General features: G+C 38.4%; 2 protein-coding genes across 3 annotated transcripts in view; one reads left to right on the top strand and one right to left on the bottom strand.

Annotated features, from left to right (window-relative positions):
* The first annotated feature begins 5,690 nt into the window (after positions 1-5,690).
* Positions 5,691-26,839, top strand: part of LOC121762127 (protein argonaute 1-like) — a 55,018-nt gene continuing 33,869 nt past the window's right edge. Inside the window, exons 1-22 of one of the 2 annotated variants that reach the window (XM_042157906.1) lie at positions 5,691-5,824; positions 6,753-7,450; positions 7,547-7,755; positions 7,870-8,019; positions 8,109-8,242; positions 8,346-8,455; positions 8,649-8,755; positions 8,931-9,069; positions 9,146-9,262; positions 9,467-9,574; positions 9,662-9,733; positions 10,052-10,174; positions 10,255-10,420; positions 10,559-10,818; positions 10,907-11,049; positions 11,164-11,226; positions 11,315-11,378; positions 11,470-11,605; positions 11,692-11,765; positions 11,850-11,944; positions 12,025-12,056; positions 12,145-12,521. In XM_042157906.1, coding sequence (XP_042013840.1) covers positions 6,764-7,450; positions 7,547-7,755; positions 7,870-8,019; positions 8,109-8,242; positions 8,346-8,455; positions 8,649-8,755; positions 8,931-9,069; positions 9,146-9,262; positions 9,467-9,574; positions 9,662-9,733; positions 10,052-10,174; positions 10,255-10,420; positions 10,559-10,818; positions 10,907-11,049; positions 11,164-11,226; positions 11,315-11,378; positions 11,470-11,605; positions 11,692-11,765; positions 11,850-11,944; positions 12,025-12,056; positions 12,145-12,359 — 3,204 coding nt within the window. In that variant the 5' untranslated portion in view covers positions 5,691-5,824; positions 6,753-6,763 and the 3' untranslated portion in view covers positions 12,360-12,521. Of the gene's footprint in view, positions 5,825-6,752; positions 7,451-7,546; positions 7,756-7,869; positions 8,020-8,108; positions 8,243-8,345; positions 8,456-8,648; positions 8,756-8,930; positions 9,070-9,145; positions 9,263-9,466; positions 9,575-9,661; positions 9,734-10,051; positions 10,175-10,254; positions 10,421-10,558; positions 10,819-10,906; positions 11,050-11,163; positions 11,227-11,314; positions 11,379-11,469; positions 11,606-11,691; positions 11,766-11,849; positions 11,945-12,024; positions 12,057-12,144; positions 12,522-26,839 lie in introns of those variants that run through there. The other variant, XM_042157907.1, reaches the window with a different exon arrangement.
* On the bottom strand, positions 16,883-21,179 carry LOC121762128 (uncharacterized WD repeat-containing protein C17D11.16-like). The gene is made up of 16 exons (XM_042157909.1): positions 20,810-21,179; positions 20,395-20,582; positions 20,205-20,275; positions 20,021-20,116; positions 19,773-19,896; positions 19,445-19,503; positions 19,303-19,368; positions 19,049-19,119; positions 18,861-18,957; positions 18,603-18,677; positions 18,398-18,496; positions 18,123-18,266; positions 18,003-18,032; positions 17,846-17,905; positions 17,590-17,667; positions 16,883-17,412 (listed from the first exon to the last, which is right to left on the bottom strand). Exons 1-16 carry the CDS (start codon positions 20,926-20,928, stop codon positions 17,326-17,328), a joined length of 1,464 nt encoding a protein of 487 aa, XP_042013843.1. The 5' UTR covers positions 20,929-21,179; the 3' UTR covers positions 16,883-17,325.

The following is a 26,839-nucleotide window of genomic DNA, read 5'->3' as shown; positions in this document are numbered from 1 at the left end:
TGTGGCCGAGCGGCACAACAAGCTGGACCTCGTGGAGAAGGCCAGGGCGGAGTTCTTCGCTGAAGGGTCGAAGCACTTCAAGTACTTCGACGTTTGGAAGATTGTCGAGAAGAGCCCGAAGTACACAGGTGGGGCAGAACCGACAACAAGTGGGGCGCTGAAGAGAACCAAAGTTTCCGCTGCCGGAAACTACTCTTCGAGCGAAGGAGCTCCGGCGATCGACCTCAACGTGACATACAACGACATCTTCCTCTCATCCCCTAGCACTCAAAGCCGTCCGATGGGAACAAAGACGACAAAGAGGAAAGCGAAGGGGAAGGCAACTGCGAGCTACTTCGCTATGCCGCCACCGCCGCCCAACCAGTCTCTGGATAAGATCTCTGACTCTATGTCGGAGATGAGTATTACATGGCGGATGAGCCAGCTGACGGAGTTGACATCGAGGGATACCTCGACAATGTCGGAGTTCGATCTCGAATTGCACCGTGAGATGATCGCCTACCTTCGCGCACAAATGAAGTAGTAGTAGTTTTATCCTTTTTTTTAAAAATGCATGACTTGTATTTTTATTTTCTATGATTTTTAATTTGCTTTGCCTAGGATTTGTAATTTTAATTTATACTGGACAATGTACTTTCCCGGTTTGAATTGTTCAACGTATTGCACTTACGAGTAAAATGACTTGACGTTGTGAATAGTGCAATTTATTAGTTGGGGCACAGGTTGGGGCCTGCATGGTTAGAGCAGTTGTGGCCTGAGACTCAAATTTAGGGAAATGATGACGTGGAGAGAACTTGGAACCTAAATCCTGGCCGGGGTTAAGGATACTCTTAATAAGTCTGTCTTATTGTGGATGTATAGTTGTCTCTCAAGATCAAAGTTAAATAATTATTGTAATTTATGGGTATTTAATACTGCTAGTCGACTGTTTAAATAATCAATTAATATTCATTTAAAGCTAAACAATAAAACGATCTATATTATGTATGTACGGTTAATCAATATATTATTGCCAAATTCAGTAATAAAAAGTTTACCAAGCATAAAACAATTATCATGCATTTTAACTGTTAAAGTGTTCGACTATATTAATCAATTCACTATTGAGCATTTTAAACTAGTTAGACCATCCACAATGCCGCCCAGCCGACCGCCGGCGCTGGGCGGTTCGCTGGGCGGTCTATTGCAGTCGCCCAGCGGGCGAATTGAGAGAGAAACCGCGCAGCGCTGGGCGGTCGCGTGGCGCTGGGCGGTCCACTCGGCGCTATTGCAGCGCCCGGATCGCCCAGCACACCGCCTAGCGCGAAATTTAATTTTTTTTTTCGAAACACTATATATACGCGCTTTGCTCATCATTTTCATCCGCACCACTTGTTTTAACGAGTACTCTCTCTATCTTAATTTCTGTACAAGATCAACAAGGGAAATGGATCTCAACAACGAGCCTAGTTCCGGGAGTAGCGGGTCACAAACTCCGTCGATCCCCGTGGGAAGTGGATGGGGTCAGATGCCTGGGTACTACAACATGTACCCGTGGCAGCAGATGTTTTCCGGGATGCCAACGGGGGGGAGTCCGCCGGGGGGTTTCCGGCGATACCGGGGTGGGCACCAACGGGATGGGCACCCGGGATGCAGATGATGCCCGGGGGGGTACCGCCGACACTGGGGACTCCGGGGGTTGTACAGGCTACACAGTGGACTCTTGGGGGGTCCCCGGCGACGGCGGGGGATGTCTATCGCCCTAGTTTAGATTTTTCGACTGGTTCATCGCACACATCGACCCAAACGCCCTTGGGGTTTGATAGTTTCTCCTAAGATGACTTGGTGTTTGATACTCCCGGAGCTTCGGAAACTCTCGTTGAAGGGGGGGCAGAGCGGGGGCGTGGCGCCCCAAAGAAGAAGGGCAAGAAGAAGGTCGGCGAGTCGTCGCAGCCGGGTGAGGAGGAAGTACGAAGGAGGTGGACGGACGAGGAGAACGTCGCGCTCTGCAAGGCGTGGGTGAGTGTTTGCGACTATCCTCTCGTTTCGAACGAGCAGAGGATCGTCAACATGTGGGGCAAGATAGCAGCAGCCTACCAGAGATTTTGCCCGGAGGGGAGGCCACGCAACGGGGAGGATTGTCGGAAGGCCTGGAACCGAATCAGGGGTGCGGTCTCCCGATTTTCGGGTTTGTACACCAACGCACTCCGCATGATGAGCAGTGGCCAAACGGAGGAGGACTGCAGGAGAATAGCTGAGAAAGCCTTCCCACTGAAGGGGGTATACAAGGACTTCACCTACTGTAACTGTTATCTTGTGCTGAGCGAGTCCGAGAAGTTCCGAGTAGGTGTCGACTCTGGCTGGCCGAAGAAGCAACGACTGAACTACACCGGCGATTTCAGCGGCAGCAGCGGTGGTTCCCACGACCTCCCCGAGACGACGCAGGAGTTCTCCATGCCGCGTTCGGTCGGTGGCCGACCTCGCCCGATGGGGCGCAAGCGCGCTCAGCGGGAGGCGAGGGAGAACGCCGGGGCTTCCTAGGAGGTCCAGTCGGCATCCCCCCTTGGCCAATCCACCGAGGATCTCAAATTCTTCGCTCGCGCCCAAACGCGCGCTCAGTTGATCAAGACGATGGCCGAATGGCGGGTGGCGACGGATCCCGTGGAGAAGAGCGTGCTTCAAACCTTGCTCATGAGCCTGCAGGACGAGTTGGAGGCGGCACGGAGGGAGAGCGATGGTGGCGACAGCGACGGAGGCGGCGACGACGGAGACGATGAGTGAATTGGCACTCCTTTTTATTATTGTATTTTTTTTTAAAATTAATGTATTTTTTTTAATTATTGTACTTTTTAAATTTTAATATTATTATTAAACTTTTCCCGTATATGTCTCGTAAATTAAATTTCGTATATTGTGTGATTGTTAATTATTTCATTTTGTATATACTCCCTCCGTCCCAAGCTACTCGCACTTATTTCCTTTTTGGGCGTCCCAAGTTACTTGCACTCTTTCCATTTTTAGTAAAAATTTTCACCTACATCCGTCATTTTTTACTTTCCTATACACTCATTCCTTAATCTCCGTGCCGAAAAGGAAAGGAGCGAGTAGCCCGGGACGGAGGGAGTATTTGTTAATAGTGATGTGGATATTATGTGGCTAGGCTATTGCTGGATTATTGCTGGGCTATTTGCTTGTTTTGATGATGTGGTAGGAGGATTTTTAGTGCTGATGATGTGTCAGTGGCTAGGCTATGGCTGGGCTAATGCTGGGCTATTCCTATTGTGGATGGTCTTAGATGCACCATTCATAATTTATTAGTCAATATGTGTAATTATTACTTCAAATTATTTTTGTTAGCATCTGACTATATATTCATTTTGCAGTCATTCATTTGATTGTAGTATATGTAATTATATGATAGTTATAAGAATATTATTTTAGGCACGAGGAAGAGTTATTTTCATATTTGATTTGATATGTTATCTATTTATAGCCCTATATATTGTGAAGTAGTATCTCATAAAAAAGTACTTAATTCTAAATAGGTTGAAACGACTTATTGAATCCAACCTTGAATTATCCCAATCAAATTCCCAAACAATACTATAACACATTATATCGGGTTAAAAAAGAATCTGCGGTTTATTGGTCCAGTAATAGAGTGGTTAACCACCTTTATCAATTTAAATGAAATTTTATATTAAAAGAGTTCACTCCGAGTTGAAAAGCCAAATAGGTTTGTCTTAATGTACTTATACCAGAATATTGATGGTCGAATTTTTTCACTAGATATCTTAAAGCAAAAATTATATAGTTGGATACATCTGTACAACTACCCCAGGTTGAGATATTTTCAATAAAACGCTAAAACAGGAAAATAAAATTAATTGCATATTTTGAAATTTACTTATTTACTATTGTTCTTCAATAACGTCATAAACACCTTTACATGCCATCGCCAGGGCATACCAAAATTGGAATGTAGTGCGGAATCTGTTGTGCGGTTTGATCCCAATGCATTATTGTGGGTTTTAGGTCGTACTGAATGATTTGAAATTTGAATGAAATGCTAGCGTGACAATTGCTAATAATAAGTTACGTATATGGTTTGAGATTTGAAGTTTAAAAATAAGCCACATGGTTTTGTCATAATTTACATTCAGTTTACACCAAAGCATTGATGGTCGGATTTATTTGCTAGATACTATAATGTAAAAATTATACTGCCGGATACGTCTGTACACCTACCCTGAGGTTGAGGTATTTTAATAGAATGCTAAAACAAGAAAATAAAATTAATTATATGTTTTGAAATTTACTTATTTACTATTATTATTCAATGATGTCATAACCACTTTTACAGGCCATCGCCTGCGCATGCCAAAATTAGAATGGAGTGCGGAATCAGCGGTGCGGTTCGATTCCAACGCATTATTGTGGGCTTAGGCGGTATTGTACAATTTTGAAATTTGAATGAAATGTTAGCATGACCGTTGCTAAAAATAAGTTATAGTATGATTTGAGATTTGAAGTTTAAAAATAAGCCACACATATTTGTCATAATTTACATTCAGTTTACACCAAAATATTGATGGTCAGATTTATTTGCTAGATACTATAATGTAAAAATTACACCGCTGGATACACCTACCCCGAGGTTGAGGTATTTTAATAGAATGCTAAAACAAGAAATAAAATTAATTACATGTTTTGAAATTTACTTATTTACTATTATTATTCAATGACGTCATAAACACCTTTACAGGCCATCGCCAGCGCATACCAAAATTGGAATGGAGTGCGAAATCAGCGGTGCGGTTCGATTCCAACGCATTATTGTGGGTTTAGGCGGTATTGTACAATTTTGAATTTTGAATGAAATGTTAGCATGACCGTTACTAAAAATAAGTTATAGTATGATTTGAGATTTGAAGTTAAAAAATAAGGCACACATATTTGTCATAATGTACATTCAATTTACACCAAAACATTGATGGTTGGATCTTTTTGACGGATATTTTATAGCAAAAGTTACACTATTGGATTCGTTTGTACAACTATCCTTAGGTTGAGATATTTACAATAAAATTTAATTATTTATTATTCTTAATAATGTCTAAACACATTTGCAAGTCATTGCCTGCGCATACTAAAATTGGACTATACTGCGAAATTTGCGATGCAATTCGGTTCTAGCACGTTAAAATAAATTTTAGACGATATTACATAATTTGAAATTTGAATGAAATACTAGCGCGATAACTATAAAAGTAAGTTGCATGATTTGAAGTTTTAAATATGGCTGGGTTGGTTTTAAGCCTAAGCAAATTGAAACTAAGAGTTATCAAATTAAAGTATCAAAAACTTAAGAGCCTATAATCGAATTTATATTTTTTGGCTGAGGTTGAGAATTTAATTACAATAATCATTTGGGGTCACAAATGATATCACTTTCCACGCTGTCGTTCCCACCAGTCACCATCTCCAGATCCTCCACGTCGGATGCCACATCATCTACTGAAAAGCAGTCAACGCCATTCTCATTACACGTCATCATGTCATTGAGCTCCAGTCCAAAAAAACGGATATCTAGGGACTGAGTCGTCATTTCCAAAGAGACCAAGCGAGTGGCATTTACGTAATTCCGTCAAACGCTAGCGCCAATTTCCAACAAGCAACCCCACACCTTATTTGCCTTTTTTATCCCTTACTTTTTCTCCACTCTCTCTCTAATCGTACACACACACCCTCTCTCTATATATATACAGTTGTTGTTGCCCTGTGCCTGCTTCGTCGCTGTTTGTGAGAGCTGAAGCTTTTTCCGTGCCGTTTTGTAAGTCTAAAGGTGAGTGTAGCAGATGATTTTTGTGTTTGTCGATGAAAAAGCCTGTTGCAAATTTTGCTGGGGTTTTGATTCCGTCGTTTGGTGTTGTTTTTGGTGGATCTAGTTGGATCTGGGGTTTTACCCCCTTTGTTTGCAGTTGCTGCTGCTTCACCATGTATCTCTCTTTGCTGTGTTATCTCTAGGGTTTATTTCACCATTGATGATCTGATTCCGTTCGATTTTCGAATGTTCTAGTTGTTTTTGGCGTGTTTTCTCTTTCTCGAAGAAAATTTTAGATCATCCGAAATTCCGAGCCGCAAATTTTGTTTTAGAAGACTTTTTAGGGTTCTTCTAGTCTCAGTTTTCACTGTTTTCATAAGTTTTTAAGTGAGTTGAAGCTTATTTGTTTTTCCTGTTTGAGGTATAGCTCGCTTTTGAATTCTCCACTTAGACCTAGGTCTCTGAACTTTTAGCAGGGTAGCACTGTTTTGTATAGTGTTTGTCATTCTCAACCGTATTATATATGTCTCTGTAAGCTAAAGCAAAGCCTATGCATGCTGGATTTCGATTGTATTTTTGGTGACTTTCGTGATGATCGTTGCTTTCAGGAATAGTTCGAACTTGTATTGCTAGAAGTTTTGAAATATGTTATGGTGTGTTCTACGCAGTCTCTTTATGTTTTGCATATCTGGAATTTTACACGCTGCTAACTAGTTGGAACTGCTCACTTTTTGTTTTCAACTTGGTGACAAGCCAAGTACTTACTTGAAGAACTGTTAAGATAATATTAAAGATGATCTAGTTGTGTTCATATGTTATTATCTGAGGGGGAATGCTGGAGAGCGTTTTCCTTTTAAGTATATACTTATATCATGATTATTTTTACTCAGTGTTAGATTCTGGTTGTGGTTGATATAAACTTATAATTGTGATGCTTTAATTTTTACAGTTGTTTCTACCATGGCAAGAAAGAGGAGAACCGAACTTCCTGGTGGTGAGAGCTCGGAGTCTCAGGAAGGTGCAGGGCGTGGTGGTGCTCAGCACCCACCTGCTCAACAACAACCACAGCCACAGCTACAACAGACACAACAGCAAGGGGGATATCAAGGTGGGGGAAGAGGCTGGGCACCCCAACGTGGGGCCTACAGTGGCCGTGGCGGTGGCAGAACAGCTCCTCAGCAGTATTATGGTGGACCTCCTGAGTATCAGCATGGTCAAGGTCGTGGTGGTCAGCAGTATGGCCGAGGAGGTGCGCCCCGCCGAGGCGCATTCGTAGGTGGCCGAGAGGCACCTTCTGCTGGTGGTCCATCTCGTCCACCAGCGCCCGAGCTGCACCAAGCTACTCAATCACCACATCAAGCTGTGATGACTAAGCCTGCTTCTTATGGGAGGCCTGTTGAGACATTTCCAGGGGCAAGCTCCTCTACACAGGCACCTGATCCTCCGCAAGGTTCAGAAGTAACTGAGCAGATCCAGGATCTCTCTATCCAGCAAGAGGTGGCACCCGGTCGAGATATGCAACCAGCTTCAAGCAAATCTCTGAGATTTCCGTTGAGACCTGGCAAAGGTAACTATGGGACAAGGTGTGTGGTGAAAGCCAATCATTTCTTTGCGGAGCTTCCAGACAAGGATTTGCATCAATATGACGTGAGTTGTTCACATGAAATTAATTAATTTCTCTGCTATTTAAGCTCTCTTCCATTACTTTATCAACTGACCCATCCTTCTTCTATTTGGTCAAAGGTCTCAATAACTCCTGAAGTTACATCCCGTGGAGTTAATCGTGCCGTGATGAAGCAGTTAGTTACCTCATATCAGGAATCACATCTGGGTCGTAGGCTTCCTGCCTATGATGGAAGAAAGAGCCTGTACACTGCTGGACCATTACCTTTTGTTTCTAAAGAATTCAAAATAACACTTCTGGATGAAGAAGATGCTCCTGGTGGCACCAGGTTTTTGTCTCCCATCATTTAGACACTCTTTAATATTTTGTGATCTCGTATTTTTTTAGGTGTTAGATGTTTTGCTTCGAACATAACTTTGTCATTATATTCTGAGGATTGTAGGCGAGAACGAGAATTCAAGGTGGTCATTAAGTTTGCTGCGCGAGCTGACTTGCACCATCTAGGAATGTTTTTACAGGGTAGACAAGCTGATGCGCCGCAAGAGGCTCTTCAAGTTTTGGACATTGTACTTCGTGAACTTCCCACTAGTTCGTATGTTCTTTTTTTCTCATCTGCTCTCTTTTCATTTTCAGTTCCTTACTTCCTTATACACCCCCTGTGCTGATTGTTCTTTGCTTTAGGTATACCCCGGTTGGACGTTCTTTCTATGACCCTAGGTTAGGCCAAAGGCAACCTCTGGGTGAAGGACTTGAAAGTTGGCGTGGATTTTACCAGAGCATTCGTCCTACTCAGATGGGCCTATCACTGAATATCGGTTAGCATTCTTGATCTGATGCAGAATTTGTTATTCTATTAAATATTTGTTTATTCTAGTAGCAGGAGTGTAATATTTACTCTGATTCTTATCCTCTTGACAGATATGTCGTCCACTGCATTCATCGAGCCACTCCCAGTTATCGATTTTGTTGCGCAGCTTCTGAATAGGGACGTATCAGCTAGACCATTGTCTGATGCTGACCGTGTCAAGGTTGGTTTTGAATCTTCAGTTTTACTGAATATATTCTTTTGCTACTTGGATATTGCTTAAATAAATGATAGCTTGGGTATGACCATATGATTTTCCAGTTTATGTGTTTGGAACTTTGGATATTATACTTCATTGATGACTTCCATCGTTTACCATTATACTTTTAGTGCCTTAATAAAAATTATTTTGACAGATCAAGAAAGCCCTTAGAGGAGTAAAGGTGGAGGTTACTCATCGTGGAAACATGCGAAGGAAATACCGTATCTCTGGTTTGACATCACAGGCAACTCGTGAGCTAACGTGAGGATCAAATTCCTTTTGTTATTATAATATTATTACATGCTCTATTTCTTTTCACTTTTTGAAGATTGATGTGCATTGAGTTCATTACATACATGTTTGTTCTTTATACTACTAGTATTTAGTGGAGATGGTTTGATTTTTGTTAAATCTAAGCTAAATCTGGTGGTGTCAGATTTCCGGTGGACGAAAGGGGTACAATGAAATCTGTGGTGGAATACTTCCAAGAGACCTATGGATTCGTCATTCAGCACACCCAATGGCCTTGTCTCCAAGTAGGAAATACCCAGAGGCCAAACTACTTGCCCATGGAGGTCTGTCTTTTTTTTGACTCACTATTATTTTTCATGAAATATAAAAGAATGTTGAATTTATAGTTTTGTCATATAGGTATGCAAGATAGTTCAGGGCCAGAGATACTCCAAGAGGTTAAATGAGAGACAGATCACTGCACTACTTAAAGTGACATGCCAGCGTCCTCAGGATAGAGAAAAGGACATTCTTCAGGTTGGTCATGTCGTTTATCTCTGTTGCTTTAGTTATTTTTTTATTGCTGATGCAAAATAATCTTGTTTTTTTTTTACAGAAATGCACTTTGTTTAGGACACTTGACTCATCAGTTTCTGTTTTGTGTTCATTGTTCTGTGTGATGCTATGGATCTAAGCCAATGACCTCTTTCTCATTCTCTCTTACGTTTGCCATTTGTACAGACTGTTAAACATAACGCCTATGCTAATGACCCTTATGCAAAAGAGTTTGGAATCAACATTAGTAACACGTTGGCACAGGTTGAGGCTCGTGTCCTACCTGCACCCTGGGTAATGAAAATATTATATTTTTGAACTTTTTTACATATATCCTTTTTATTTCATGAACACTTTTAATGTTATGTGATCCTGTTACAGCTCAAATATCATGATTCTGGTAGGGAGAAGGACTGTCTTCCTCAAGTTGGGCAGTGGAATATGATGAATAAGGTAAATTGCTTCATTCTTAATTTTTACTATTTGGGATTTTCAATGGGAAAAAGTATTACTATAATCTTCTTTTTAGAATCGAGGCATCATGTAAAAATAAAGTACAAATGGTTTAACTTTCCTTTAGTTTATGTGGTTGATGTTTCACTATTTGCTGCCCGCTTGGCATGCCTAAAGTACATTGGGCATTGTGGGTGGGTGGGTTCACGTTGGGTGTTCCTGCTGGGACATTGCTTAATATTTATTCATGGCATTTTGAATTAATAAGGCTCTTGTTATAATTGGATTTAACAATTGCAATTGATTGCCAACATGCAGAGGATGGTTAATGGCGGTGTTGTTAACAATTGGATCTGCATCAACTTTGCCCGAAATGTTCAAGACAGTGTGGCACATAGCTTCTGTCATGAGCTTGCACAGATGTGCACAACTTCTGGCATGGTAGAGACAGTTTTTAATATACCCCGTTCCCTCTGCTGTTAACCTGATTGCTGTTTCTAATTTTATTTATTTACTTGTAGGCATTTAATCCTCAACCTGTCCTACCTGTCTTGAGTGGTCGCCCTGATCAGGTGGAAAGAGTTTTGAAAGCTAGGTTTCATGATGTGATGACTAAGCTGCAGCCACATAATAAGGAGCTTGACTTGCTAATTGTTATATTACCGGACAATAATGGCTCTCTATACGGTACTGGATAATTAATTCCTCAAATATGTAAAAATCTTATCAATAGAAGTATATATTTAGATTTTTAAGGAATTATCTTAGGTTTCTACTTTTCATGCAATATGTAGACCTGATAATTTGATATCTTATTTCTTTTAGGTGATCTAAAGCGTATATGTGAGACAGATCTGGGTATTGTCTCTCAATGTTGTCTACAGAAGCATGTTTACAGGATGAGCAAACAATATCTTGCCAATGTTTCTCTTAAGATAAATGTCAAAGTTGGTGGTAGGAACACTGTTCTGGTTGATGCAATTTCCAGGCGTATACCGCTTGTGAGCGACCAACCTACAATTATTTTTGGTGCGGATGTTACACATCCACATCCCGGCGAGGATTCTAGCCCATCAATTGCTGCTGTAAGTTCTTTTTCTTTATGGATAGATGTATCGTATCCTTTGTGCATGCTTTTATTTATAGCTTTATACTTTCTTGACATTGTTTCAGGTTGTGGCTTCTCAAGATTGGCCTGAGGTCACTAAATATGCTGGCTTGGTTTGTGCACAAGCCCATAGGCAGGAGCTAATTCAGGACCTGTACAAAACTTGGCACGACCCACAAAGGGGGACTATGCACGGTGGCATGATAAAGTATGTTAATGATTTAGTTTTCAAACTCTTTTTTCATTATATTTTGATAAGCTGTCTATTACACAGTATATGCAAACAACTATATGTCTAAGATGTCATACTTCTGTAAATCAGGGAACTGCTAATTTCATTCCGCAAAGCAACAGGCCAGAAACCTCAGCGTATAATCTTCTATAGGTAATGCCTTCATCCAACTTTTACTTTTTAGGTGCGATTTTCTGCTGCTGCTTCCTCCTCGACATCTCATAGATTAATTCATGTGTAGGGATGGAGTAAGTGAGGGACAGTTCTATCAAGTTCTGCTTTACGAACTTGATGCCATACGTAAGGTAATGATTCCTACTTTGGTTTTGTCACTTGGAATAGATCTACACTTTGATAATTAATACAAATTCTGTAATGATGTTCATACTCATTCAGGCATGTGCATCTTTGGAGCCAAACTATCAGCCTACTGTTACCTTTGTGGTGGTTCAAAAACGTCATCACACTCGTCTCTTTGCTAATAACCATCACGACAAGCATTCAGTTGACAGAAGCGGCAATATTTTGCCTGGTACAGTTTTTATGTGATTCGTTGCTTTTTTTTCCTTTTATTTGGTGGCTGGAGTCCCCTGATATATTTTCTTATGAATATTGTAGGTACTGTTGTTGATTCCAAGATCTGCCATCCCACTGAATTTGACTTCTACCTTTGCAGTCATGCTGGGATTCAGGTTCCGTCATATGCCTTGTCTTAAATTTATATATCTTGTATTATTATTCTGTGCTCTTACATTTGCAATTCTATGAAATCACAGGGAACGAGCCGTCCTGCTCACTACCATGTCTTGTGGGATGAGAATAAGTTTTCAGCCGATGCTCTACAGTCTCTTACTAATAACCTTTGCTACACGTGAGTTTCTTTGCTAATTGCTTGTGAGGTTTTTTCTCGTATTATATTTCTGGTTTAACTTTTGATTTCATAATTTGCAGATATGCAAGATGTACTAGATCTGTTTCAATCGGTATGTGTTTGATGTCAATACTTTATTTTCTTGATTCCAATATGTTACTTTTATCTTTGCTTATAATTTGAATATTGGCCCTTGTCAGTACCTCCTGCATACTATGCCCATTTGGCTGCTTTCCGTGCTCGTTTCTACATGGAGCCTGAAACGTCCGACAGTGGTTCTATGACGAGTAGTGCAGTTACCGGTCGTGGTGGAGGTGCCGGTGCAAAGGCTACTAGGGTTCCCGGGGCAAATGCTGCTGTGAGGCCCCTTCCACAGCTCAGGGAGAATGTTAAAAGAGTTATGTTCTACTGTTGAGCGATTACTTTGGCTCAATACCTATCTTATTTTTATTTTGGTGAGTTATGTTTTTATGATATATACCTTTGTTGGGTGTGGATGACTGCTACTGTTTCTGCTACTTACATTTGTGGTTGTGTTATTGCAATATTCGAATATTTGACATTTGAGTTTTGATTATGCTGTGATTTACGTTTTTTTACTATTGTTATTAGTGCATTCCTTTACATACAAAAACCCGTCTTCAAAAATATTTTAAGATGGATCAATTTTTCTTTGATGGCTACTCTATTTTTGGAATTAATTCTCTCTGAATATAAAATTGCATCTAAGGATTCATTCTCCAAAATTAAGTTAAGTCATTTTCTTACTTAACAATAAACAAAACATCCAATCTTACTTTATTTTATTATATATTTTACACTTTATCCATCTATTTTACTTTATCCATCTCTTACTTTTTAACACGATTTATTAGTTTTCATGTCCAAATGTTATATCTTAACTTAGTTGGGACGGAGAGTCTTATAGCGTGCGATTCTCTTTATATGCAACCGGTTCAATAAACAATTTCTACTCACTCTGTCCCTGAAAATAGAAACTTTTGAATTGATATAGATTTCAATGAAAAATTAGTAAGCGATAGAGAAATAGAAAGAAAAGTGTGATAATGAAAAATGGATCTTACTTCATTAGAGAAAAAGAAATTTTCAAAATACAAAATTTTTATAGATGACAAATAAAAAAAGAAATAATTTCTATTTTTAGGGGACAAAGGGAATATTATTATATAGGGTCATGATCTATGGCAAACCTCTCTTAACCATATAACTAGAGAACAAATAATAGCCACAAGATCAAAAAAATCAAGGGCTAATATTAATTTTCGAATTTAATGGGATATTAGCTCCCTCAATCACAAATTTACTCCATAATTAACAAGTCAGGGGTATTATGGTCATTGTACAGCGAATTAAATCCAATTTTGAAAATTGAATTCAATTAGCGTCTCGTCTTCTTCTCTCCTCCTCTCTTCTCCTCCTCTCGTTGGCGTCGCCGTCGCAGTAGCAGGAATCGGATGCTGAATTGGGGAAAAAGGCGTCGCTGAAGGTGGAATTGGATGCTAGAGATGAGCGAATCCAGGTTTTGGAAAGGATTGTGGAGAAATTAGAATGAGAAGATTTGGCGGAGGAGGAAATGCATAGGTGCTTTGATGAGAAGGAGATGGTGATTAGGGAGATCGGCGGAATCACGGTTGATCACATGTATCTCCTTGGATACGAATTAAATGTATAGGTGCTTTGATGATAGGTGCTTTGATGCATAGGTGCAGTTGATGATATGAAATGCATAGATGCTTTGATGATAGGAATTAAATGTATTTGTGTGAATAGTAAGCAGGCTGCTGTTGTTGGTTTAATGGATTTGTATTCAATGAATTCGGCAAATTGATTTTCCGGCGAATGTGTGTAGAGAGAGAATCAGTGAACTGAATAGTTGATGTGTGTGTTTGTTTCCCACATTAGTGAAGTAAAATTAGAAGTAAAAAACTGAATCATTCTAATAGTGATGATATTTTAAACAATAGTGAAGTAAAATGAGAATAAGAGTGATGTGTTTTGTAAACAAGAGTGAAGTAAAATCAGAACAAGAGTGATGTGTTTTGTGAACAACAGTGAAATAAAATCAGAATAAGAGTGATGTGTTTTGTGAACAAGAGTGAAGTAAACTCAGAATAAGAGTGATGTGTTTTGTGAACAAGAGTGAAGTAAAATCAGAATAAGAGTGATGTGTTTTGTGAACAAGAGTGAAGTGAAATCAGAACAAGAGTGATGTGTTTTTGTGAACAAGAGTGAAGTAAAATCATACTAAGAGTGATGTGTTTTGTGAACAAGAGTGAAGTGAAATCAGAACAAGAGTGATGTGTTTTGTGAACAAGAGTGAAGTAAAATCATACTAAGAGTGATGTGTTTTGTAAATAACAGTGAAGTAAAATCGTAATAAGAGTGATGTGTTTTGTAAACAAGAGTGAAATAAAATCAGAATAAGAGTGATGTGTTTTGTGAACAAGAGTGAAGTGAAATCAGAACAAGAGTGATGTGTTTTGTGAACAAGAGTGAAGTGAAATCAGAACAAGAGTGATGTGTTTTGTGAACAAGAGTGAAGTAAAATCATACTAAGAGTGATGTGTTTTGTAAATAACAGTGAAGTAAAATCGTAATAAGAGTGATGTGTTTTGTAAACAAGAGTAAAGTAAAATCAAGCTAAGAGTGATGTGTTTTGTAAACAAGAGTGAAGTAAAATCATAATAAGAGTGATGTGTTTTGTAAACAACAGTGAAGTAAAATCGTAATAAGAGTGATGTATTTTGTAAACAAGAGTGAATTAAATCATGCTAAGAGTGATGTGTTTTGTAAAACTAAAATCCCCCAAATTCCATCAAATAATGAACTCACTGTGACATTTCATCAAACACATACTGTGCTCATATTAATATACATATATTCTTCTTTATCTTACAATGAATCTAACCGAAAGATTTATAGGAAACAAAAAAACAATAACAAAATTTACGAATAATCAAAAATACCAACTCTCATTTCTCGATCAATGTGCATTTACAACATTCATTCCCTTAATCTACATTGACACACCAATATTCATTTCATACGTTTTGTATATATTACAAAAGCATAGCCATGAGCAATATTCAACGTAATTGCTGTGTAGTGACAATATTCGACGCCGGCAGCGACACATCCATCCGCGCCCTGAAATGCAGCACCACCGTCGGCACCTTCACCTCCGTCTTTACGGATAGATCGAAGCACGTGTCGAAGAGCGAGAACTCCGAATCATGCTTCAGATGATGAGTTAACCGTCCAGGCAGCGATCGCCGGATGTTCCTCACCTCCCTCGCCGCACTTGGTCGCAGTTCCATAAAATTAACCATCCAGGCAGCGATCGCCGGATGTTCCTCACCTCGCTCACTTGGTCGCAGATTTGGAAATATAAGGAACGAAAATGCTTAACTAATTTTAATCTCATAATGAATTTCCAAAACTAACCTTGATCTATTTTATATAATTAAAATAAATAATATTTGTTCCATTAAGATGTGTGACTGAGATTTGTTCTCTAGTTATACACTTAAGATTAGTTATACATTGATCACTACCCTGAATGTTAAAATCTAAGTTTTCCTTAATTTAAAGATCCAGGTAAGGAATAGATATTGTACAAGGCGTAGTTTTTCCCTTTTCTTTTACTTTTCTAAATTTATTTATTTATTTATTTTGTGTAGTAAATATTGATTTTCTTTGGTGGATGCGCTGTTGGTGCTACTTCATAATTTTTGTTTTATTTCATGTTGTAATAAATAATAATACTCCTAATAATTTGCGATGAAGGATACTTAAATTACAATATGACCCCTAACTTTTAGTCCATTTCGACTTTAATTACGAAACTACTTTAATACTATATGGATGTGACCCCCAGCATTTCCAATTTTTGTTAATTGTAATTACAAAATTACCCAAAAAGGGTTATTACAACGCGACACCCTTGGACCAATCTTAAATGTCAAATACTCCCTCCGTCCCACATAATTTGGGACACTTTGACAGGGCACAAGTTTTAAGAAATATAATGAAAAGTGAGTTGAAAAAGTTAGTGGAATGTGGGTCCCACTTTTATATATTAGTTTTATAATTAAATGTGAGTAGGAATGAGTTAGTGGAATGTGAGGTCCACTACCAAAAATGATAAAAGTGAAATGAGTCAAATTATGTGGGACGGCCCAAAATGGAAAACTGAGTCAAATTATGTGGGACGGAGGGAGTATCTTTTATTTATATAGGAGTATATTTGATGTTACATTGAAATTTAGAAGGATATACCAATGCTTTTATTTTTGGGATATTGATCCTTAAAATTGGTTTAGAATATCACAAACTTTGCACTTTGTTTGGTATTTCTTACGGCATATCAATCAGCATATTAGACTAACTTACGAGACTTTTTTTTATCATACTTGACACAATTAAATCAATGTCGTTTTCTACGTGGTCTTTTATCCTACTTGTTATAAACTTAAAAAGTGGTTTAAAATACCATAAAACGTATCACGATTGATGAAAATATCTTATTCAGGTCAGTTTGGAAAATACAAAACAAAGTGCGGAGTTTATGATATTTTAGACCAATTTTAATGTTGTGAGAAATACTAAATTTTGGCGAAAAGTTCATGATTTGAGACCAATATATAGCCCTTTATTTTTAATTTCTCAATTTATAACATCTATTGATTGAAGTGCCAGTTATTAATTTCCAATTTCACAACTCAGTTCATGTAATTTCTAGTTCTCGTTTGACATAATTTATACATTTATTTGTGATTTTTACAATTTTTATTGCTTTGAATTTATTAAATTTCACTACAAGAAGTTATTCCTTTACTCCATTTGTTCCATAAAAATATCTATATTTAGAACAACATAGATTATAACATTAATGCACAATTAATAAAATAAGAACTATTTAACTTAAAGTGTACGAATATATAAGCACAAAACCATTAATTTGAACATATATCTATCAAAAAAACATAAATAAAGAAGAGATGGAATATCCTAACTCCATCTCTCTTTTGTGCATAATCCAAGAAACACGAGTTTAGTAGTCATTTTTCCAAGATATTACACAGATAATCATTCTCAAGCAATCTTTGTCAAACAGTTCAACCAACACCATCCTAAACAACTAACAAAACTTCAGGCTATGGGAACTATTTTCTAGCAGCAGGAGATCTCAAAAGACGGTGCACCTGTGTGTCGTAAGAGCATCTTATGCCGTCGTGAGTTAGAAGCTGACACATTCCCTAGCCTTCCAAAATTTCGCCCTGCGTTTCTAATCGCATCAACCCTCAATCTGCACATAAATGATCACATTTGTTGATATCGATCAAGTTCCAATTTATGTTTCAAGAGCTCGGAGGCGGATGCCTGGATTGGGCTGCATATTTCCCATATCTTCTGGAAACCTCCGCATCAGATAATATATCCCACATCTGCAACAAGAGGTGAAAACAATTGTTTAGTCGTTAAAAAACAATTGCCACGAAAATCTGCCACTAGATCACTGGATATAAATTGTTCAGTCATTAAAAACATGAAAGGAGTAAAAACTAGTACACCTAAACAAGAAAAAGATATACACCCACAGATTTTTAAAACAAATCACCAACCTGCAATTTTCCTTTAGAACCTCCAACGGCCAGTGTAAAAGGACAATCTACTGAGAATGAAATGGAAAACACGGCCCCCTGAAACAGCATTCAAGAAAAACCGATGGTCAATCTAACTCGTATAAGTGTTACACATATATTTGTAAGCAGAAGGAACCAATCAATAAAAGATAGTCACTTAACAAGAACTCAGCTTCATATACCACTAATTAACAAGCATATTAACAAATACTACGATTCATGGAAATCAACATACAGCTTTCGGATTGTTGGAAGCAATGCATGACGGTTCGCTTGACAAATCCCAGAGCTTAGCCTGAGGAGACAGGTCCAAGCAGATGAATCATTTGAATTTCCAGAGCAAACACATTTTACAATGGAGACAAAATAAATTGAAAGAAATAGGAGAATACCATCTTATCCATTGAGCCAGTAGCAAGAAGCTGTATGAACACAACCCCCGAATTCAGTTCAGAAATATTGTATAGTGATTAACATCTAAAATATTATATGATGAAGAAAAAATCACATACATTTGGAACTAAGCTATTATATGTGATTGCACAAACTGCTTTGTCATGCGCATGGAGAGTGAAACGTGGCTTGGGCTGAGATGACAGATCAGAGCTAGCATTACGGATATCAAAGCCAGAAACCATGCCATTTTCCAGACTGACCTGAAAAAATTAATTGAAAGAGAAATTTCATGCTCAGAGATTTCCATTCTAAGAAAAACTGAATAGGCTATTTGCATCTACGATTCTACAGCCATAAAATAGTTGAAATCGGAGAAAGCCAAATCACAAACCACAAATGAGTACTCTGTGTGTGGATCCCATGCCACACTTTCAACATCAGCAGCTACAGACCACTTAAATCCACTATGTTCGGGTTGCCGGCCATCTTTCTGCAATGCATAATGAAGTTCATCGATATATGTAACACAATTAACATAAACTGAAAGTAACAAATTAAGAAGACATGTTGGACTTGAGAAAAACAAGCCTGCCTACCATAACCACAGTATGATCAAAAGATCCACTGAGAAGAACTTGTGGCGCAAAATGATTCCATGCAACAGCTTGAACCTGTGAAAAATCCCACCATATCATTGAACACCAGTGTAATATTACAAAAAAATCTATTTGTGTAACCATACATTTAATTTAGTTTATTATCCACAACCCCAAAAATAACACTTTATAGGTGAACTAAGACAAAATTTAACACAGAGTATATTTTGGTGTGAAAACACAATAATTCAGCCTTGCCTTGTCTGTATGGTGATCCAAAGTCAGATTACAAGTTTCAGTTGCCACATCCCAGATTTTAACCAATTTGTCGGCACTTGCACTTGCAAGAATGTTCCTAGACAAACCCACAGCATAAGAAAACAAACTGTCACATTCCGATTTCTATGGTGCATGACATATAAAACAATAAAACACTTCCCACATACCTATACTCCTTGTTCCAAGCAAGTCCAAGAACTGAATCTGTGTGGCTGACATCCTTATATTTAATGGATTTCTAATATACACAGAGAGAGATAGAGAGATAGATAGAGAGAGAGAGAGAGAGAGAGAGAGAGTTATACGTAAAACCATACAAAATGAACAATCTTTTTAGTGCCAGAAACATGCAATATGGAAAAAAAAAGTAGGTGAAATACTCAACACTTAATCAGTAAGATGCAACTTAAAAAAGACCAACCTTCTTCCCCTTTTTCTTCATTTCAGCAACACCACCTAATGTAGCAGATGGTTGGACCTCATCCATCTAACAGAATCAAATTTGGAGGTTATTTTAACCAAAAACAACATTACCTCATACACAAGGAGAAAAGACAACATACTATATCAAGGTCCCATATCTCAATAGCTGGTTCCATTGACCCAACCGCAATAAAGTTTCCTACAACAAGAAATATGACATGATGCCATCAGCACACCAATATTTTTATTTATCTGGGCGATGGCATGCATATAAGGAGAGAACCATTTAGAAATTCTCTACACGTGCTTCGACACTGAGTAAAAAATAAATATATCCAAACAGGTAAAGGGATATGAGCACTGGAATGACAACATCATGGTGTACATACATTACACAAGACTTTCATCATTCACAAAGAAAATGTAAGATGCCAACTGTTAGAACCTAAGCACCTGCAATCTTATTACCTTTTTCTCCACCTTTGATGGGACAATCAAGCCATGCTGTGCAAAGGGGAAACGCTGGAATGACAACATCATGGTGTACATACATGTTTGAATTAACATCTGAAGGGTCTTCCAATATCCAAACCTGTTTCAAATGTCATTCAAATAGTTAGTGACTGGATTATATTGAAATCAACGAGCATCTAAATTTTTCATGAATTTTTCCACAAACAAACCACATGCCTCGAGATAAAAAAAAAACCACATGCCTCGAGATGGCTGACATCATCCTCATTCCTGGCACACACTATGATACCATCCTCTGGTTTTATGGTCATATCCTCTTCCTCTTCAGAGTCTTCATCCTGAATGCATTATAGAGATTCACCAATCAAACGGTTGCCAACATGTACAATAGTGCACAGCAATTTATATCATATAAAGGCAACTTACACCATCCTTCAAATAAGGGTCCATTTTGTTACTTGCATAGTATAAGTTGGAAGATCCAAACAGCTCAGCACCTGATACCAATACAAAATCGAGGGAGCCATTCAGTAACAAAATGGAGTAATACATCATTTAAGGATTGACAACATATTGATATATCAATAAAAGTCATTCAACATCAATCAAAACACACCATCATCTTCTTCATCATAATTATCCATGTCCAGCTCCTTCAATGCTTCTGTCAAGCTGTCGGCTTCGGGGTTTCCAGTCTTGATAGCTTTTCCAAGTGCATTAGCAGCAGATAATGCATTAGAAAGATCATCATCTTGATCGAGCTCATCGTCACTCATATCATCATCATCATTTTCACTCCCTTCGCTGCAGAAAACAAAACAAAACAAGAATTTACATACCACATGTAATAAAGCTTAAATTTTTATACTACTTGTTTCACTATTTCTTCAAACTATGCCCTTTGATGTATCAATTAAATGTTTTCACCAAATTCTAAAAGCTTATACAGTCCAATTCAAAATATTAATCATTCAATCAAGATAAAATAGTGATTTGGGGCTTAACCAAATAGAGGGAAGAGATGAACTAACCGAGTATCCAAAAGGCCACTCTTTACAATCTCTTCGATTTCTTCTTTGGAAGGAGGGTCTGCTGCGGTGGGTACTGAATTTGCGAATCCTTTCGGAACCCAGGAGATGGCAGCAATCATTGTTGATAGTGTTGGCCGGAGAAAAAGCGGCGACAGAAGATGAGAAGAAAAGCGGCGGTTTTGATTTAGGGATTGTTCCTGATTTTGATTACTATTAGTTTTACTTTTTAAACCTTAACTCATTTTATTTAATATTGAATTATGTATTATGGGCTATTGATTTAATTTATTTAATAGTACTACTAATGACCATAAATCACAATTGAACAGATTAATGATGACAATCGAAAAGTGGGAGTTTTAATAACCATATTTTAGAGCAAGACTCCATACCATCTAGGTATGTTGTATTTTAATCTCATAAACACAATTATTTTAATCAAATAAATCGCCTATTTCTACACATTTAGTAAAACAACCATTTATTGAAATTCTTATTTAACATAATAGTATTAGTGGTATGTGTTTGCTTAAAACCTTTCTTATTTAGACTTTGTCAAATTTTGGGGATGGTTCAAAATGGAAAAATTACTCTAATTTTTTTAGACCGGTGGAGTTTTTATCTTGAAAGAAAATTAGAAATTTGTTTGGGCCTTATGTATAAATGGGCTAAAATCTACATGGATTCAGCTGGGATTACTAAATATAATCGGAGTAGTATGAGTATACTCCATATTTTATTTTTGAAATTAAATAGTGCAGCATGTGATTAGGATTTAAAACTGAAATCAGATTTCAAAATAGTATTTAGAAACTGTGTCATAAATTAAGCAACTATCCCTTTACTGATAAAATCTTTACAAATTGTCTAGCAGGAAAAAGAAAGGATGAGCCACACCAAAACCAAAACAAAAAAGAGCTGCCTTTGCAGCAAAATTTGAACAAGTCTCATTAATAGATTATGAAAACACAAGTTAGAAAACGGAAAATGTCAGGATTGAAGTTGAGGGCATGTATTCTTGCTTCAACATAAAGCAAGTAGCTAAAAACGGCCCGATTTTTCCTTTTGTTGTCGAACAGCGACAGGAAGCCGAAACAAACAAGAAGGACGTCAGACATTATGAAGTTCTTTACGAGACTGACACGGGTTGAAGTGCAATGCATTTGTGGCTTTTTTCAATTTCAAAGGCTATTTGTGTAGGCATGCGTTTAGTGTCCTTAATCAGAATAGTTTGTAGAAGAAATACCATCTCAAATTCTCAATACATAAACTATTACAGGCGCAAATTTCACTTACAGTGCCCTTTTTTCTTTACCAATTTTATTCATGACCATTTTGGTATGATTGATCTTCGTACATAATAATTGAAAGTACTAAAATCAATTTGCAAGAGGTACATAGTAATTGAAAATCATATGATAATTGATCTTCGTACATAATAATTGAAAATAAGATCGATTAATTCATAAATGGGGTACATAATATTAATAAATGATCCCTCAAATATGATTGATCTTCTTTAATAGGAAATGCAAACCTAATTCATTTTAATGATTATAGACAAAAAGAGAGTTAGTTAGCTATCTTTTCAATAATTCTTCTCCATCTTGGAATGATTAAATTCAGCAAAACTAAAACTAGGAAAAAGGTATGGGCTGTGTCATCAACCATCAATCTTTGAATAAATTGAACTATAGCTAAACTAGGAAATATGTATGGGGTGGTGAAGCATGTTCATTGTCAGCATTTCTTAAATAAATTCAACAAATTCTGTACATATCTATTCTGTACAAATTCAATAAATTGGTTATGCTACCTAACCATACATATCTATTCTTGAATATCTTACTTTCCTGTTTATTTTGCAATGCATCCCATCCTGATTTTGCCATGCTGCCTAACCAAATACCTGCTGTACTATATCTTTTCTTCAATATCTTATTATGCCTAATTGTTAGGCAATGCCTCATAATTCAGTATTATTTCCTAATAGCAACTTTGAAATTACTTAATTGAATTTTAATTGTATTTTTTGCCTACAATGAATAGTACGAAAAAACAAGTTTGTATAAACTGAAATAATGATAATAAATAATAATAATAATAATAATAATAATAATAAAACAAGTTTTTAATAGTAGAAGCGTAATAGAACTTTTATTAAAACATAAAAATGTAAACGCTAGACCTAGAAAACTGTTAACATGCTGAACTCAAACATCATCAAGACTCCGGTATATTAAATTCACTTTCTAGACCATGTAAATGACTACCTAATTTAGCTAGACAGAAACCAACTAACAGTGGGGACCATGACTCCAGAAATAGCAAGTACGACAGAAAAGCTGCAAATAACTACTGAACGTTTAACTAACGACGGCTTGCATTTCTTCAACGGAATTAAACACGAAGATGCAGAAAACAGAGCACATACCTAGATTCGAACAGAATGTAAAGGTTCGGTCGTCGGAAACTCACGACCAACCGTAAATAACACAGATCTATGTAAACTAGACGAGACGAAATGAAAACACGAAAACTAGGCATCAAAATAACAACCGACTATGCTCAGATCTCACGTCGAACGCTTAATCCACTCCTGATCCAAGCAATCCGAAAACATCAACGACTAAAAAAACAACTCCATAACTTCCGATTTAACGGATCTACTCCGATCAACACCAGATTCAAACGTTTCCACAATCAAAACCACAAAATCGAACTCAAACCTCCGATTCATTCACCAACAACGCCGAGCACTCCGATCTAGCCATCACTCTGCACAGATTCAGTAAACAATTGCGAAACGCATCCAAAGCAAATAACTAGCTCAACTCCAGAAATTCACAGCGGCAAAATCAGAAATCAACATCATCAACATAATAGAAAATTAAACTTACATAAAACACAGAATAAACGATAAAACCAGAGTACCGAGCTTCGAACAGCGAAGCTCGGCGAAATCCACAAAATGCGAGAAATTAAAACGAAATTTGTTTCTTCGTCCTCACTTAGGACGGTGTTACAACCCAACTCGAAAATGTAAGAAAGCTGAAAATGAACCCAAGTGCGTAACCCCCCTGAATTTCCCTCTAAGAACCCAAGTGTATAGAAAAGTGAACTAGCTGCAGACTGTTAGTGAGGCCTCCCCCCGAGAAGGTCCCCCCAGAATGCATGCATCATTCCTTTTATAGACACGGACATAATCTTCTAGAACCTTCGTAGAAATCTCTATTCTACCCTTCAGTTCTGAGATTTACTCTGTCTTGCAATTTCTTTCACAATGTTCACTTATTCGCCAGTTTCCTCGGGCGTGCGATTACCGCCTTCTCTTCCTGGACCTGGCGAAATCCTTCTACACACCTGGCTTAAAACATGTGTTAGACCCAGTAAATTCACGAATTTTTCCCCTAGACCTATGCATGAAATTAGCCTTATCACCATACATATCTACTTTCCTGTTTAATTTGCGGATGCCATGTCATACGGACATCCCACTGCACATTGCGGACATCCCCAAGGACATCCGACAAACTTATCACAATAAAAAAAATTCACAAATTCACCAATTTAACAATTTATGGAATTAAATAATTTACGGAAGTAAAATTTTGACACAAATACGGAGAAAATGACACCACTTTATTTAAAAAAACATACTAATTAATTAAAAAAATACATAATTATAAAAAAATTACATTGTTAAAAAAACCGCATTCTCATTCCTCGGATTCCCCGCCGCTAGTCCCCTCGTAGTCCCCGTCGTCACTCTCCGACATGTCTCCGAACCTCAAATCGGGCTGCATGCTGTTGATGATATCCTTAAGCGACCTCTTGTAATGACGGTCGTCCGATTGACGCCATTCAACCATCGCACGTAACAAAGTTTCATGTGCAGTGATGCGGGCGAAGGATGGGTTCTCGGGATCGTTTTGGGTGGGTGTTGCCGATTTGGCCTCGGCGGATCCGCTGGCGCTTCTCCTCGCATTCCGCGCCGCGGCCTTTTGCCCAACAGGGCGACGACGGCGGTTCGACGATGTGGGTGTCGGGAACTCTGCCTCGGCAAGGGGGGTTCGTGGGAACCAGCACTGCTACTGTACTCCCCGGAGGAGCTGATCTTCGTCCGCTTCGGCCAGTCAGATTCAACACCCGCAGTGAACTTGGCCAAAGTCTGCACAACAAGATATACCTCCCAATATTAGAATTCCCCGAACCCCTTTTCACTGTCGGGGAACTGCTGGTGCGCCAGAAGCTTCACATCCTCGGAAGACATGCTGCTGGTTTCCGGGCGAAGGTTGTTTGTGTAAATGCCGGCAAATCGGCTGAGCTGCCTCTTCAGCCGCTCCCACTGTTTCCGACATTGCTCTCCGTTGTGAGGCTTCCCCCCTGGCGGTTTGAACTGGAGGTAGCTTTGGTTAATGCGCCACCACATCCTGTCGATGTGTTGGTTCGCCCCGACGTATGGATTGGTGGGACGCGAGGGATAGCTACGCGAATGGATAAAGTTATATTGAAGATAACTGAACCGGACGGATCAGTTAGCAAATGTCGTTTCCACTTGATCAAGGCGTTCTTCCTTGGTCCACGCAAATATAAATTCATAACTCCTAAACTCGCACTACTTTAACAGTAAAGCGGTAAGTACGAGGTCAATCCCACAGAGAAAAATGGTGCGTTGAGTGTGTGAATAGTGAACATGGGTCGGCTGCTACCACACTTTAATTTGGGAGTTTTAACTACTGGATTGCTCTAGGAAAGATGTACACTAACTACTTGATCAAGGGAATAATTATGCTATGGAAACACAACTAACTTCAACATCCAACATTATAACTATTCAAACACTTAATCAGATATTTCAAGACAAAAGCTAAACTGCGACAGTGAACTAACTACCTAATCAAGCTACGGAAACACAACTAACTTCAACATCTAACATTATAACGATTCAAACACTTAATCAGATATTTCAAGACAAAAGCTAAACTGCGACAGTGAACTAACTACCTAATCAAGCTACGGAAACACAACTAACTTCAACATCCAACATTATAACGATTCAAACACTTAATCAGATATTTCAAGACAAAAGCTAAACTGCGACAGTGAACGCGATTTCCGAAAACAGAACGACTTTGATTTTATATAAGATCTCGAAACAGTGCTACAAACAAGCGGAATACAAAACACGAACTAGCTCTTAACTACGAAACAACCAGGGATTAAACTGAACAACTAAAACTGGGAAGTAAGAAAGCGAGTAAAAGCTGAGAGGTTCTCGGATGGAAATTTGAAACGGCGCAGAACAGATATTGACTACTCTGTCGCGCTCCCCTCGCTTGCACTCAGTCTAACTGACCATTTCTAGAATTCTAAGCTAAACTAAGGAAACTGGAGAAAAAGAGAGAACTAAAAGAACTAAAACTTCCGAACTTTTTTTTTATTGTGGTGCCGCATCCTCTTTTTATAGGCACGTCGCAACGATCTCCAGCTAAGATAACAATTTCGTCAACGAATATTCGCTCACGCTAGGATCGCGAGCTTCATTGATTGACATGTGCCCCTTCTTCTAGAAGGCAGTGGTCCCTCAGCAATTGAATATGGATTTTCTTTCGTCCTTGATAACGGATTGATGATCCTATCCAACGCATCAGCCACACGTGATCTTCTTCTAGAATGCGGTGGCCCCCCGGCTAACCACTTGATTCTACCTTGATCAATTTCTTCCGATTTTGGCCTTATTCGCCTTCAGTGCTGATCTAATCTGTTTGTCTTGGTTGCCTTTGATCAAGTGGCATTCCTACACAATTAACACTTGTTTTGCGCGATAAACTGATCAAGTAGATAACATTTTACCTCTAAACTGATGCATGAAATAGGCCTTATCATGGATCCTCCACTACACTGATACACACCTTTGCCAGCGCAATGCACTCCTCCATGCTCCAGACGGTCCTCTTGTTCCCGTTGGACCCCTCCCCCACCTCAGCGGCCCTCGCCCCACTATCGTACACCGCTGCAGGCGATGTA

This window comes from Salvia splendens, chromosome 13 (genome assembly GCF_004379255.2).
Source record: "Salvia splendens isolate huo1 chromosome 13, SspV2, whole genome shotgun sequence".
Classification (NCBI taxonomy): domain Eukaryota; kingdom Viridiplantae; phylum Streptophyta; class Magnoliopsida; order Lamiales; family Lamiaceae; genus Salvia; species Salvia splendens.
Note: the sequence above shows the minus strand (reverse complement) of the source record. Positions and strands in the feature narration are given on the sequence as shown.

Bases quoted from the DNA above. Each gene is read 5' to 3' on its own strand.
- LOC121762128 (XM_042157909.1), bottom strand. From the start codon at position 20,928: ATGATTGCTGCCATCTCCTGGGTTCCGAAAGGATTCGCAAATTCAGTA. The intron at 20,117-20,204 runs GTAAGTTGCCTT...TAATGCATTCAG, and splicing joins ACCCTTATTTGAAGGATGGT to GATGAAGACTCTGAAGAGGA. The intron at 17,413-17,589 runs GTTGGTGATTTG...CTCTTGTTGCAG, and splicing joins GTTCTAAAGGAAAATTGCAG to ATGTGGGATATATTATCTGA.